Source organism: Nymphalis io, chromosome 9, assembly GCF_905147045.1.
Source record: "Nymphalis io chromosome 9, ilAglIoxx1.1, whole genome shotgun sequence".
NCBI lineage: Eukaryota > Metazoa > Arthropoda > Insecta > Lepidoptera > Nymphalidae > Nymphalis > Nymphalis io.
In genome coordinates this window covers 2,957,802-2,973,822 of record NC_065896.1, presented here as the reverse complement: position 1 = coordinate 2,973,822, position 16,021 = coordinate 2,957,802, and the positions used below count along the sequence as shown (strand labels likewise).

The 16,021-nt window shown below is 35.5% G+C and overlaps 1 protein-coding gene across 1 annotated transcript; it reads left to right on the top strand.

Annotated features, from left to right (window-relative positions):
• Positions 1–434: 434 nt before the first annotated feature.
• On the top strand, positions 435–15,177 carry LOC126770869 (WD repeat-containing protein 81). Its single transcript, XM_050490476.1, has 19 exons — positions 435–696; positions 771–1,665; positions 1,898–2,057; positions 2,176–2,335; positions 3,873–3,997; positions 4,293–4,471; positions 4,878–7,370; positions 7,552–7,727; positions 8,136–8,323; positions 8,493–8,568; positions 8,646–8,819; positions 9,364–9,524; positions 11,122–11,379; positions 12,354–12,561; positions 12,639–12,794; positions 12,898–13,038; positions 13,104–13,253; positions 13,406–13,512; positions 13,583–15,177. Exons 1-19 carry the CDS (start codon positions 490–492, stop codon positions 13,812–13,814), a joined length of 6,246 nt encoding a protein of 2,081 aa, XP_050346433.1. The 5' UTR covers positions 435–489; the 3' UTR covers positions 13,815–15,177.
• The last annotated feature ends 844 nt before the right edge of the window (positions 15,178–16,021 follow it).

The window sequence follows — 16,021 nt, the reverse complement described above, 5'->3', positions numbered from 1 at the left end:
TTTTGTCTTTTATGTATCATTGGTAATACTAATTTGAGTTTTCACCAACTTTTTTATAATTTCGAGTTTAAAATTTTTTTATTTCTTCAAGCTTTGCATATTTATCTTATAAAAATTATCTTTATTAAAACAAAAAAGAATCCATCTCTAGTCTTCTAAAATCTCATAAGAAAGTTTTAACGTATGAAATAATACTTTTGCCACTTAATATTACAAATAAAAACATCCTAAGTAATTTTATATTTCTATTTAAGTATTTTTCTTGTACTGATTACTTATTTTTTAGCCAAGTTTTAATAATTGAGAACCAAAGCTTGGATCGGTTACCCTACATGTATTTGTTTTTTGTATTATTTTAAAATCGATCATCTGTCATTTGTCAAACTCGTAGTGGGATTACACTTTTGGCTTTATACCCTTTGTTGTCAAATATGTCAAATTAACAACAGTAACCTCGAATAAAACAAAACAAAGAATTTATAACGAGAAATGGATGAAATATCAAAAGAATTAGACATAAATAAGAAAGATATTTTTACCACCGCTTCACCAAATTTATTCGCGGTCGTTGTTCATAATAGTTGGTTAACATGGTTCAAAAACGCAGAAGTTTCTAATTGTGTTGAAAAAGAATTGGGTTTGACACTGCAACCTGGTGAAAGTGTTCCTTATCCATGGAGAAAAATATTTATTAGGGTACATATGATAGTGCCTTTTATAATTTATTTGAATATTGTTATAATATTATTTAACGAATTTATTTGTTGTAGGTTTTAAGTAAAAAAGTATCTAAAGTATTACCACTTCCACGATATAAATTAAATGAGAATATAGTTGAGACACCGTTAACGTTCGCCCAACTGCTACAGTATGTCTCTCAGAGTAATCAGCGTAACTTATGGAAAGAGTCCTATAAGAAATATTGTCAAAATAATGAAAGTATCAAGGATAGTACCATAGTAAGTCTCTTAGAACATGACCAATTGGTGGCGGAAGTGATATTAAGACTGTATGGCTGTCATATAATAAGAGTCAGATCAGCAGGAAAATTTACTTACTACAAGGAATCAACTAGCAAACATGTCTTGAAATCATATGAGACTCATGCAAATTTATTAGCAGCTATGTTTGTACTAGAAACAAATAATAATTACTTTATTGTGTACAGGGGACATTATGAAAATAATTTATTAGATTGCCTTAACTTTAGTCCAAATTTAGTAGATAAGACATATGCCAGAGGTTTGTTTATTGTATACCAGTTACTAAGTGTTTCTAAGGCTCTTTCGGACCGAGGACTAAGTCTGGGTACTCTTAAATTACAAGATATATATATGTCTGAGGATCTGTGGCTTCAAATTATTCCACCAATTACTAACAATATCCATTGCATTGACCCAGCATTGATATGTGAGCAAAATAGAAATAGACATACCTCTTGCCAAAGTACTCAACTAAACAGTGAAAATACTCAAAAAAAAGAAGAGGAGTGGTGTTGGAGGAGTGATGCCGTGCAATTGGAGAAGTTGTGTATGCTCTGGGTGAGAGGCAGGATATCTAACTTAGATTACTTGTTGCATTTAAATGTGTTAGCAGGGAGATCTGCTAATGACCCACAGGCTCATTTTATGGTTCCCTGGGTTACTGATTTCAGTTCTAGATGTGGTAAGAGCAAAATTTTCTTTAAATATTATTTATATCACTGCAGTGCAAAGGACAGAAAGTAAAATATTAAAGTAATAAGTTTTTACAGATAAACTAAACACTGAATTATTGTTTTGTTTCCTAATCTATAACATTATATTATGACATAGTAATTTTAGTGCCTACTGATATTTTTGTTAGTCTTAAAACTCAGAATCGAAAAAATCTGCTTAAATATTTTTATACTATCTAGGACGCAACTGGCGAGACTTGAGCAAATCAAAATATCGCTTAAACAAAGGTGATCGTCAGCTGGATATGACTTATGATGTCCTTAGTTGTAACGGTCAGATCCCACACCATGTCACAGATGCCCTATCTGACATCACATGTTATGTTTATTTAGCTCGCAGGTAAATTAAATAATTGACATAACTTCTTATTTTAAAAACAGTACAGACAAAATAAATTGGCCACCTAGTCGTTTAGTTAGGGCTGATTAGTATATATATATATATATATATGTTGTAGAACTCCAAAGGACACTCTCTGCAAATATGTGCGTAATAAATGGGTGCCAGCAGAGTACCCTGCTTCAATTCAACGCATGCAAGAATGGACTCCTGATGAATGCATACCAGAATTTTACACGGACCCTACAGTCTTCAAGAGTATGCATGAAGATTTGCCGGTAAAACAGTAACAGCTTTATTTTTATATTAAACTAGCTAATTATCCCAGCTTCGCATGGGTAGATAAGAAGAAAAATGAATTTTGGATAGGATTTGCGATGAAATCTGATCCTTTATTCTTTATTAGATTTTTAGTTAGCGTCTGCGTCGGGGAAGGAGTAACTATGACAAATTTCAAGTCAATCAGGCGGATAGATTAGGAGATCTTGTGATGAGTAGTATTTCGCTTATATTTATAAAATAAGTTAATAATAACCTTATTCATTTATTTATGCATTATGTAGAGAAAGTGGAATACTTCCACCATAATATTTTTTCAGTGGATTATGTTCTCTGATTCATAATATTAGAAAAATGAAATCATATAATTTTATAAATACAACTTGATTTATTATTTAAATAAAATTGCTAATAATAAAAAAAATTAAGATTTTTTTATTCTCTGACTGTATTTAAGGAAAAAGTGGAACGTATTTCAAATCAAGAAAAATAATTGCTGAAAAAATCAGTTTCTCCCAGTGTTTTTTTCGTACTTCAAATTGATTATTTTGTATTCGAATCGAGGTCGGTAACTAACGACATTCATTCTATTAAAAAAAGCGATAATTTACATTTTAATTACCGTAATTGTTATTACAGTGTATCGACTGGCCCAGATGATATATTTTTAGGTTACATAATAAAAAATTACACAATATTATATTATTGATTGTGGATGGCTTACAACGAGTAACTTAAAACCTATCCTATCAATACAAACAAGGTTGGATGATAGCATGTGGCGTCTGATGTATTTGTTATTTGATAGCCCCTATCTTATTGCTATGGTTTCGTTTGTTTAATCATACACAGAATATTGTCTTCAAATGTGTTCTAAGTAAACTTATTTATTTATAGTACGGAAATATTTAATGGTCTACTTTATTGGTATTTGGGGAGTCAGAGCTCGTTTATTGATCTTATGTCAGTTAGACAAAGATTCTGTGATTAAAATCAATTACAATTATCGCCTGATTTTAAATTAATAATTTTAAAATATATGGTTTTTTTTCTGTAATCTTTAATGGTTAAAAAAACGGATATACTATATTTATAATAAATAAACACTTTTTTTCAAAATGACTAGTAAAAATATCATATCCACAAAATCATATAATGTTTTCCTGACCCAAGCCAATGTTGCGACGATATACTTATAGTGAAATGGGATAGCAATCCGACCGAGTCCTGACTTATGAAGGCACAGGACTAAACATGCGCAACGAGGTACGAGAGAGTAACCGTTACTCCTACAGTGAGACTTGGGTTCTGCAGCCTCACAACTAGAATCTTCGAGACAAAGTTATATGCCTAAGTCATACATATATAATGATAATGTTTATATTAGTACCAATATCCTATTACATATATTTTAAAAGCTCGTGTTGTTTCTGAGATAATTAAAAAAAACAGTGCCATTGGTTTACCACAAGACCAAGTAGTTGTCGTATATTTTGACCTAAATAATAAAATGTCTCTTATATTTGTTTTTATTAGGACTTGGGCATACCGTCCTGGGCGACTTGTGTCGAAGATTTTATAACGAAACATCGAGAAGCTTTGGAAAGTACGCACGTGTCCGAAAACCTTCATCATTGGATTGATATAACTTTTGGTTATAAGTAAGTGTAGTGTTAAATTCGAGCGCGTCGATTAGTTATCTAATATTTTTTTCTAATATTATATATAACCTGCATACTACATACATAGATACCTACATTCACACAAACAATGCGTCAATTATTAATTTATTAATACTTTTAATTAGAGAAAGTGCATGTCATAAAATAAGAATTAAATATTTCATATTACAAGTACGTACTGAATATTTTCTTTCTCATTTAACGGTCTATTAACTTTTTATCTTTTAACAAACTATGAATTAGATATAAGACTAAATACGATGTCATCGCCCAGAATGTCGGGATCGGCAGCGGTGAAAGCAAAAAACGTGTGCCTGTCGCTCGTGGACGGCAGCACGCGCACGCGGCGCGGCGCGGCCGTGCAGCTGCTGGGCGCGCCGCACCCGCCGCGCCGCCTGCGCGCGCCGCCGCCCGCGCCGCCGCGTCTGCGCTGGACGGCGCCGAGAGACGCCAGTGAGCATTCTTTGGTTTTCATTTGGAAGCCTTGACTTTATTACTTACATGTTTGAAAGAAAACGTAATAAACGGCTATAGATGCATTATATATTTGTTATAGATGAATATATATTCTAATAATAAGGAATCCCTTAAATAGGGCGAGGTTAACGTTAAAGGTTGACTGAAAAAATAAGATTTTCTTCTGAAACGAAAACAGAATAACGAACTCAAATTTAGTACATGAAAACTTAGTGATATTTGTTTGGATTAAAGTTAGTCATCATTGGCTGTGCAGAAACAGTTTTTAGCTCAATTAACTTTGTTCGTGTTATATGTTATATGTTTGTGTGATATATATATAATAGGGAGTTTGAAAAATGGGCTATCGCTATAATTTTAAAATTATCTTTATTATTTTTAGAAAAATCCGTCCGTGATAGTTCCGATGAGGTATCTGACGATGAAGAAGAATCGAGCAGTCTTCCACAGCATGTATCCCGTTTAACCGTCCCAGTTCAAAGAGTTCGCCGTCACAAAAGTGCTAGTAGAGCACGTTCGTTATGTAAGGGGCAAGAAGAAGATATTTCAAATAGTGAGAACCGGGCTTCGTCCCACTCCAGACACTATAGAGTCCAGCGTTCTGAACTTGGTAAAGATATAATATACTTGCCCAAAGAGTTCAATCCCGCTGCATCAATTCAAGCATTAGAAGCGCTTGACAATTTTCATACTAAATGTTTCTTTAGCAAAGCGGAAGATAAAGACAAACAAAAGGACTCCGTAACAAAAAATCCTTATCCAGTTCCACAAGAAACAAAAGAAAACGGACATCCATCCTCTAGTAGGGAAGCATTAGAAGAGACGGCTTTTACGAATCACATGTTCCTTGCGTCCTACAATCAGGGTTATTTGAAAAAGTTTAGTCATGATAATTTAGAGATAAGAAAAGAGAGAAAAAATAGAATGTTCAATACTCGTGACACGACCGATGCAGCCGTATTTAAGCAATTTGTAACCGAGAGTCGACGGCAAGACATGCTCGTGATTGGGTGCCTTATTGTTGAAATATTCTTACATACCTATATGCGTCCCTTAAGATTATCGAACGAAAATTTTCTAGAAAGATATAAAAGTTGCAGAACAATATTAAAATATAATTTTAATTCGATGCCGAAATGTGTTAGCTACGTAGCGTCGTTGCTTTTAAACGTTGAACCTCCAAGCTTGAGCTTAAAGAATGAAATTACACTTTCTAGGGAAGAACCAACTAAAAATATAATCGTCACAGATAAAGGCTTGCCACCGCCTACACTCTCTCAGTTGTTACAGCCTCTTTTAATGCAACATTTAATACCCTTTCCACAAAGTTTTAGTGTATTATATAGCCTCATTAGTACGATACATGAATACGAGCTAACAAACAATGAACTCCAAATACTCTATACTTACGAATGTGATGGTAGCCAATGTGAAATTTATCAAAACATTGACAAGACTAAACTTTACTTTACACAGAAAATAGCGGAAGGGAAAATACAAGCTTGTATCAATCATTTAGGAATTCTATTGAATCAAGTTACTAATGACAACCAATTTAATGTTCTTGATATTTTTCTCCAATATTATATACAAATGCTCGAAAATAAAGAGACTTCTGTGCTCGCTGCGTGGCACTTGTTTGATGTGATAAGTAAAGCATTAGGTCCTTCGGAGACAAACAAGAAACTCTTGAGACATATATTGAATCTCTATGAAGATGACGAATATGTCTACGATAAGTCAGATCAACATAAGTTGACAGATGTTGACGCTATCACGAGCTCAAGTTTGGCGAGTAAACAGAAGTACGTTAAACTGTATCACCATATATTTCTTCTCCAATTAATGGTCAGATTGGGCCTTCAGTGTTTCTTAGATAATTTTACACAACATTTAGTAGAAGCAGTTGGTGGGTACAAAGATACTGTGAGTACTGAAAGTGGATCTCCTGGCCATCTTTGTCACAATCGAGCAACTTTAAGCAAGAAGCCAAGATACTCTGATGATAATCTTAAGAATGCTTTAATTAATACTTCCGATATGTTTTCTCCTGATACCTCTTATGGATCTGAACACGTCGTCACTCCAAACATAGACAAAAGCATTTCGGATGTGAATGATGTAACGAAAGAAAAAGATCACGATAGTCGAAGTGAGAACGAGTTATTCCATTTCGAAAATGATAAGGACAGAAATCCAAGTCGAAACAGCAGAAGTAAATCTCCGACTGGTTCTTTGGATTCAAACAACAAAGACTCTAATTTAATTCCGTCTCCTTCACCAACAGCAGAGTACATTTCACCAGGTAATTCGAGATTCTTTACGAACATTTCGTCAACGAATTCGAAAGAAAGTAGTGCAATAACTGATGAAAATCAAGATACAACTTCGGATTCAAATAAAATACTTCCGTCACCGACCATTGAAATACCAAGACCTATGTTTACCAGTTATTTGCATTTTGCTGAAGATGATCAAAAGTCAGATAGCGTGGAATCAACAAACGAACCTCTGTTACGACACATTAAGAGTTTAGACTTCACTCGGAATGTAGCAAATAAAGTTGTTAACATATCTCTAGGGAATGAAGAGGACAATGAACGTGACGATAAAAATAATACGGACTATAAAATATCAGACATGAGTTCCGAAAGTCTCATATGGCTGTCGCACAGACTTGGTCCAGTGCTTACATGTAGATATATCACAAGGAATCTGCTAAAGATGCTGACTCTATGTTATATCGGTAAAGAAAACTTGGCACCCTGGGATGGAGATGAAAAGGATGAATTTGATGAAATATCGATAGTGAACAGTAAAGTCGTCGGCGATAGAAACGCAATGAAAGTCATTAAATGTCTGACTTCTATTGTCGGTACGTTATCTATCATTATTTTTTTTGAAATTATAAATTATATTCTACAACAGATTTTTAAATTTATTGTATTTTTTATATCAGAGACGGTAAACTATTCAAAATTATTATTTCATATTTATGATGCACAATATCTTTCGATTGTGGAAATAAACGACTTATTACAAATGGTTATTTTCAGCTATGTATGGAGAGCATCTAATAATATTTCAGTATCTCCCACACATGGGGGAACTGATCGCGTCCTGTAGGCGTCGGTTGTCCACGCCGCTGGAGGGCGGAGTGGTGGCTTGTTTGCAGCTTATAAAGTATCTTCTGCCATTTATATCAGATGTCAAGGTCATGGAACAATTGCAAGTAAGTCTTTACATGGAGTTTGTTTCTTTTTTGTCGAAGGATGTCTACCGAAATTTATCGCAAGATAATATATCCTATATTAACATTTTTCATTGCATGCTATTTTATATGTTATGACGACATGTAAAACGATCGTCTATATTTATTGTAATAAGCTATTTTAGGGCTCATTTAAAAAGTTATTTCGTGAGTAATATCACGGCATTCTTGTCTTTGGCGACTCTTATTTAATGTCGATTATTAGAATGCGTGAATCCAACCTGAATATTAAACCGACTCTACATCACCGATTGGCCTGAAATAATTGATAAATAATTTGAGATGGCCGGTTGATAATAATTGACAATCGGGCGAACGTCGAAGCCCGGTTACTGGATCCAAGTGACACGGCGAGAGTACCGCCCGCAGGACACGTTCCTGAAGTCGATCCTGCAGCCGGCGCTGCGGCTGGCGTCCACGGCGCGCTGCGCGTACCCGAGCGGCGCGCGGGCGCGCGGCGCGCTGTGCCGCAAGCTGCTGGGCGCGCTGCACGCCGTGGCGCTGCGCGTGGGGCCCGAGATGACGCGCCGCCATCTCTGCGTGCCCGCGCTGCAGAGGTACGTGCCCCTGCTGCCCTCTGGTGCGCCTCACTATGGCACCTATTCACTTTTACCGACAAGGGGACGGTGTCCTTACTTACCCGCGTTTAAAGCTAAATTTCGGCAAGTAAGTATAATATGTGAAGTAACCTGTTAAAGTAATTGTAATTCGGTATTTTTATTTCAGATTTTTTTTAGCGTTCGATAAAGCGAGTGGGAAAACTGATAATTGGCCGAAACAGGATGAAAATAATCTCGAAAAGGTATTCACGAGACACGAGACTAAATATATAGTGAAATGTAGGAATTCAAACATAAATTACATATTTTTATTACTCAGTCGTCGGAGCAGGACTCGGCGGATTCGAAACTAGAGGGGTTCCTGGAGATATGTCGCGACGGCAGTACGGCGGAGTGGGCTATTAAGGACGGCCGTGTTGTTCGGTCTGATTTACCAGAACTAGCGTGCACTCCCCCTTCCTTGGGCGACCGGCATGACGTCACTACTCTCTCAGTGAGTTGCTATACAAACATTTAGTTTTAAATATATAAAAAATACTTTAGCATTTGTTTGCCTATATTATTTCGTCTGTTGTATTCTTATAACGATGGTTTCGTTCTGACCTTTTCACGGGAAAGCCATCTTATAATAGTACACAAGTACACTCTCCTCCATTCATTTGTTAACCTTCACATTTAATATTAATAAATACACCAGTACAAGTAATAAATTTTATTATTTGTTATTTTTAATGTATTTAATATAATAACTTATGAGAGAGATATTTTAAATTTAATTAAAACAAAATATCGTATACTGCTAAATCGATGACAATCGTTCGGTTCTCCTTTATTTTTATATATGCGCGGGAAAAACTATTTTTTTTAACTTTTTTTTACCAAACAATACCAATGACGTTCTGAAACCGATTATATTTTTATTAAATCATATACAATATAGTAATATGTAATTATAAAATATATTAAATGAAGTACATAAATAAGTATTTCTAACAATATGTTCAATAAAATAACAAATATTTGTTACAATTTCTTAGGCACAAGAAGAGCTATTAATGGTGTTTGACGAAGAGCTCGCGTATCATTCGTACACGACATTCGCGAAGCTGATCGGCACAGATACCTTGGAGAGGTGTTTGAAGAACAGTGAGACTATTCGAGCATTGTGTTCGAAGTACAGACAGGCGAATTTAATCAGGTAGTATTTATTTGGATTGCAGTACAGTAACAGTAACAGCCTGTTAATGTCCCACTGCTGGGCTAAGGCCTCCTCTCCCTTTTGAGGAGAAGGTTTGTTTTTGTTTTATTTGGATTGCCTGTATTTAATTATTTTTTAAATAATAGATTAGCTACTTTTGAAAGGAATATGCGTGCATGATGATACAAATAATTTTTGTTTTAAGAGCGTTGACGACAATATTAAAACAAATTAAGTTTTATTTAAAGTCCGTTACAAATATATGCACACAGAACCACAGTTATAATATCCTGGGACATTTCTCACACACGGCCATCTGATCCCAAACTAAGCTTGGACAGAGCTTCTACTATGGAAACCAGACAACTGATATACTACATATACTATTTTTCTTTTGTAAATACATACTTATATAGATAATTACACCCAGACTCAGGACAAACAGACATGTTCATGCACACAAATATATGTCCTGGGTGGGAATCGAACCCACAACCTTCGGCGTGAAAGGCAAGCATCCACCAACCACGCCAACCGGCTCGTCAATGATTTTGTATCCTGTGGTTTGTGTTATTGCATGTGTTTTTTTGGACTTCAAATTATATTGCTTGTTTAATTGTTGACTATCAAAGTCGTTATAAGTGTATCATACTAATTTGTTAAATTAAAAAAAAAAATCTATAATGTTCAACTAGATATATAGATAAAATTTTATCAGACTCAATTACAGTCTTATTTTACAGATAACAGTTGATTTATTTATTTATTTGTGTGTAATCAACATCATCTTACAATTACAGTTAAGAATTACATATTCTGTTTTATAGGTAGGCGGACGAGCATATAGACCACCTGATGTTAAAGTGGTCACGAACGCCCATAGACATTGGCATTGTAAGAAATGTTAACCATCGCTTACATCACCAATGCGCCACCAACCTTGGGAACTAATTTGTTATGTCCCTTGTGTCTGTAATTACACTGGCTCACTCACCCTTCAAACCGGAACACAACAATAGATATTTGATGAGTCGGTGGTATCTACCAAGACGAGCTTGCACAAAGTCTTACCACAAGGAAATCAAATAAAGCCATAGAGAGATTACATAATTTTATTTAATAATAATAATAATAATAATGTCCTCCAGACCGATTTCGGCCACGGCGGCCAATCTCAAGAGAGATTAGCCAACTACGCAGGAGATATTATAGTGCACAAGTGTGTGTTGTGCTTACTCCCTCTATTCCCTAAATCTCATAATCCGATGGGATGGCAATCTGACACGATCGGAAAGAGTATAGGCGCAGGACCAACGGCTTTACGTGCTTTCCGAGGCACGGGAGTGTACACACTTCCAACTTCCAGACTTCGGGTTGCTACTGATAATTTTCTGACAGAAAAACCTAATAAGTTTTTATCGGCACGACCTGGGAATTGAACCCAGGATCTCCGGGTCTGCGGCCTTACATCCAGCCATGATCCATTCAGATCACAGCCAGAATGATCCATTTATAGACAACCCCGTCAATATTAGTGTAACATAAATACATATTAATTAATTAGTTTTATAAATTCTAAAAAAAAATGTGCTCACAGTTCACCCCTTCACACGACACGTCCAGACAAACGTTTTCAATCCTCGCTCAGCGACGAGCCCCTGACCCGTAAAACGATAGATATACCGTCCAGACCAGATGTAGCCATGGACCACATCTCCAACTCAAATAGCTTCGGTTCGAACGTCACGCTGGTGGGCAACAGGATAGATGTCAGTAACGCGTGCGAGAGTGCGGGTCAGGTCGACGGGTTTGGTGTCGTCGCTTATAAAATGGATGCTGGGAACAAGAGCGAGAGGTAGGTTTTTTTATTTCAAATTAATAATAATAATATCCTGGGACATTTTTCACACACGGCCATCTGATCCCAAATTAAGCTTGTACAGAGCTTGTGTTATGGAAACCAGACAATTGATATACTACATATACTACTCTTCTTTTGTAAATACATACTTATATAGATAATTACACCCAGACTCAGGACAAACAGACATGTTCATGCACACAAATGTCTGTCCTGGGTGGGAATCGAACCCACATCATTTTTTTAAAAGAAGTAATAGTTGGTGCAAGACGTGCACCAACTATTACTTCTTTTAAAAAAATGATAAAAGAGCACTATCTTGCTTCATGAAGAAATACTGCAATTAAATATTTTATTTATTATGTAAGTATCTATAGTATGTAAATGTATATATTTATAATGTGTATGTATATTATATTATTATATAATTATATATTTATGGAATATTTATTTATGTATCGTATATATACATATATATATTGTATCTATTTTTTTTTTTTATGTATTAAATAATTGTACACCCCTACCATCCTATCTCTCTCCTCTACCAAAGGTTGCCTGGAAGAGATCGCTGTTTTAGCGATAAGGCCGCCTATTGTACATTTTTCTTTTCTTTGTTTTGTTTTACTCCTATTATTTTTGTCTATATTGGTGTGCAATAAAGAGTATATAAATAAAATAAACCTTCGGCGTGAAAGGCAAGTATCTACCAACCACGCTACCAGCTCATTTCTTTATTTAATGTGTGATAATATTTTTAGTAATTATGCATTATAAATGTTTATAGACTTTTCAAGTCTAAATGAGACGTTATTTAATTTTATTATGTAAACTTTTAATACGTTACATTAATTATATGTTTCTTTATACGGCCTTGTTAAATAGAAATATATTCGTCTTAAGCCCAGTTGTTTATAACGTGTTGAGTGATAAAATGTAATTAATAACAACTTTTATCATTTTCCAAGGCACCTTCGGGGCGATTGGCTGATATATTGGGAGCACGAAATCGGTCGGGCCGACAAAGACGCGCGGTTCAACTTGAAGCAGATTAAGTTACAAACATTCGTTGGACACTCGCATTCGGTTAAGTCTATACATTGTTTAGACAATGAGAACAGTTTCATGAGCGGTTCCAAGGACAAGACCGTTAGACTTTGGTCTTTAAGGAATCAGGTAAGTTTTTATTTTTTGGAATTTCTATTTTAAATATTTGCCCTTTGATTCGTATTATATTATTTTATTGTTAACAGGGTGACGGTAACGCGGTGACTCAGTGCAATTGGACTTACACCGGTCATAAGAAAGGCGTCCTGTCCCTGACGTTCCTGGAGTCGCTCCGCCTGGCCGTCTCCACCGACTCCGTGGTTCACATATGGGATCCGTTCATGGAGAGTGTCGTGTGTCAGGTAAACGATCGAGCAAGAAGTTAGTGTCCACTGAATTAACGAATATTATGTGACGCGTCGGACCGGCGAGGCCGATATAACGACGGCCTGTCTCGCTGTGCAGCTGGACGGCCCGCGCTGGCAGGCGGCCGTGAGCATCGTGCGCGCGCTGCCCGGGCCGGCGAGCGCCGTGCTGGCCGCCACCACCGACGCCACGCTGCGCGTGCTGGACGCGCGCGCGCCCGCGCAGCCGCACGAGCTCAAGGTACCGCCGCGCGCAGCCGCGCCGCCGCCGCCCGCCGGCCTTACAGTGAGTGCTGCTGTGCGCAGGTGGTGGCGGGCGGCGCGTCCTTCATCCGCTGCATGTGCGTGAGCCCGAGCGGCGCGTGGGCGTGCGTGGGGCTGGCGAGCGGCGCGCTGGCGCTGCTGGACGTGCGCACGGGCGGCACGCGCGCCTCGTGGCGGGCGCACGACGGGGAGGTATTATTTTTCACTATTATGGAGAAACGAGACGATTGAAATTCCGTTAAAGTTTAAACGTCGGATGTATTTTCTGACATGTTCTCGAACTAATTATGAGCATCACTAGTAGTAGGCATCGGTGAATTTATTTAGGCGTTCGTTACGTCCAGGTGCTCCGGTTGGCGGCGGTGGATGACCACCGAGTTCTGAGCTCCGGTCTGGACCAGGTCACGGCTCTCTGGCGAGTCGACGACGGTGAACTGATAGCGCATCTAAAGTAAGTATAATTTTATTATCGAGTTTAAAATTTAAATAATACACGTGCATTAGATAAGTGTCGATTGCAGGGGCAGTACGGAACCGGTTCATTGTTTATCCGTCTATTATGATGAACTGATCTCGGGAACAACGAACAATCGAATCGGTGTCCACACTTCTTTGGACCAGGATGCTTCTTTCTCGAGCACCAAGTTGAGATCGGACACGTTCAAAGGAGTTCTCACTTGTATGTCAGTTCTACCTTTGAATCGACTACTGTTGCTCGGCAGTGATAATGGTACCATAAGTTTGCTGTGTTGATCTCTAATCAATACATCATTTTATGGAAAGTTCTGGAAGGATCAACAATCTGGTAAGAAAAGTGTTATTTTAGTATTAGTATTATATAATAAATAGGCAATTGGTTTGTAGTACATATTTCTTTAAAAATAATAATGTCGTAATTGTTGAAAACTGATCTCACACTAAAAGAGTAATGCGTATGGATTTTTCTTTCTTTATGGAAATGAGGGGGATGCACTAATACCTGCGAATATCTGCAAATGGCTAATGTCCTTAAAAGATACTAACTTTTTTTGATTTTGTCGCTTATTAAGGCATCTAGCTGTCTGTAGTATCGGCGAAAAAAAGGCTTGATTTTGACCATTATATATTCAAAACTTTTGTAAATCTTGGGTTCTTATCGTCAATAAAGATGTGCACTATTTATTTTGGTTTTTTTTTCGCCAATGTAAAGCAACACGTAGGTTTTATATATTTACATTAATTATTCTTTCGTCATTATAGAATAATGCGTACTCTATAAATTGTGCTGCAAAAAAATCTGATTTAATAGACGACGCTGCTTTCATTGCAAAAAGTACATAACCATTTTACTCATAACTTGAAAAAAATACATCCTGCTCAATACTTACAATAGCGTATTGTAACTTGTTAACATTATAAATGCAAAAAAAATGTTGGTAGTCGGGTCGAACATTCTCGAACGACGAAGCCGCGCGAATTCGAACAGATTAAAAAATAAATTAGTTATATCGTGGAGTAGGGTAGGGTACTTTTTTTAAAATTATAGATAAAAAATAATTAATTTTAATTTAAGCCGAGCCAAATGATTAATAATAATGTTTTTACTTCAGTGATACGACGAGGTACTCGATTATATGTATATGCGTATATTACAGGGTTTTTAGTTGTTTTAAAATATTAGTCATTCCATTTACAAATCAAGCATAAAAAAGTGTTTTAGTTGATATTTTATGTGATAGGAGATGTTATTATACATGTAACTTTTGAGGACAATGAACTTACGATAAAATAAAGTAAAATATAAAAGAATAGGATGCGTTTTATTCGCTGGACAATAAACATATTTATATTGAAGGCCCCTGTGGTCGGAAGGCCTACAACCGTAGCCCTTGTAACATTAGGGGCCTTTTATTATCAATCATATGTAAAGTCCCTTGCTTTTACTGGTGATTGTGATGATTATTAACATCGAAGCGAAATCATCGTAATAATATGACGAAACGTATTTATATATTTTAAAAGTACAAATAAATCATAACCAAAGAGATTTTAAGCTGTTATTTACGTTAATTACTTTGATATGAACTTGCTTTCTTCACTTGTGCGGCTATCTCCATTTGTCTTTTAATATTTTATAATTAACAGAAATAATTTATGTCAAAGTTAATTTTTAACATGATATTGTATGAATTTTTTTTTTATGTTTACAAAAATATATACAAAGAACAAAAGGAATACATGTACTAATTATATATTTGAAATCGCTGTTCGCTTCGTTTTATATTCTATTATTTTGCCGTATTTTAATGATCTTGTAAATTTTGATTATATTAATTGACTAAGAATGCCTTATCTATGTGAAATGTTTCGATTTTTTTATTTTCACAATGGGTTATGAAGGGGTTTCCACATCAAAAAACACTTAAATTGAAAAGAACATAGATACTTGAATTAGGATATTAAAAGCATTATTACTAATATTTTTATATTTTTTTGACATATACAAGAATATGTCAGTTAATTCGGCATTTTTTCTGTAATTACATATAGTCCATTTTTAAAGATTTTAATATAAATTTCCCAAATAAAAATCTTTATTAAATATTTAACTTTATATAGTTATATAGATGTTTTGACTGTGCTTATATAATCATTGTTCTGTTTATATACTATTTAATCTTTTTAAAAATCGTTGTAATTCTTATTTTATAAATAAAGAAAAAAAAGTGTTATGTAATACAGTTAATATTGCGTAAAACTAAGTTCAATATATAAGTTTAGATAAAAGCACGTTCCTTTTAATTTAAGATCACAAAATTGACATAATAATATTGAATTTACTTTAAGTTATTATTAAATTTGCGTATTGTGTGATATTACGAACAATGTGTTTTTTCTTTGGCTTGTATGCAATTATTAGTCTTTATTAATGGTATATTAGTTCTATTAACGAATTAAGAAAAAAAAAAACAAAATCACAA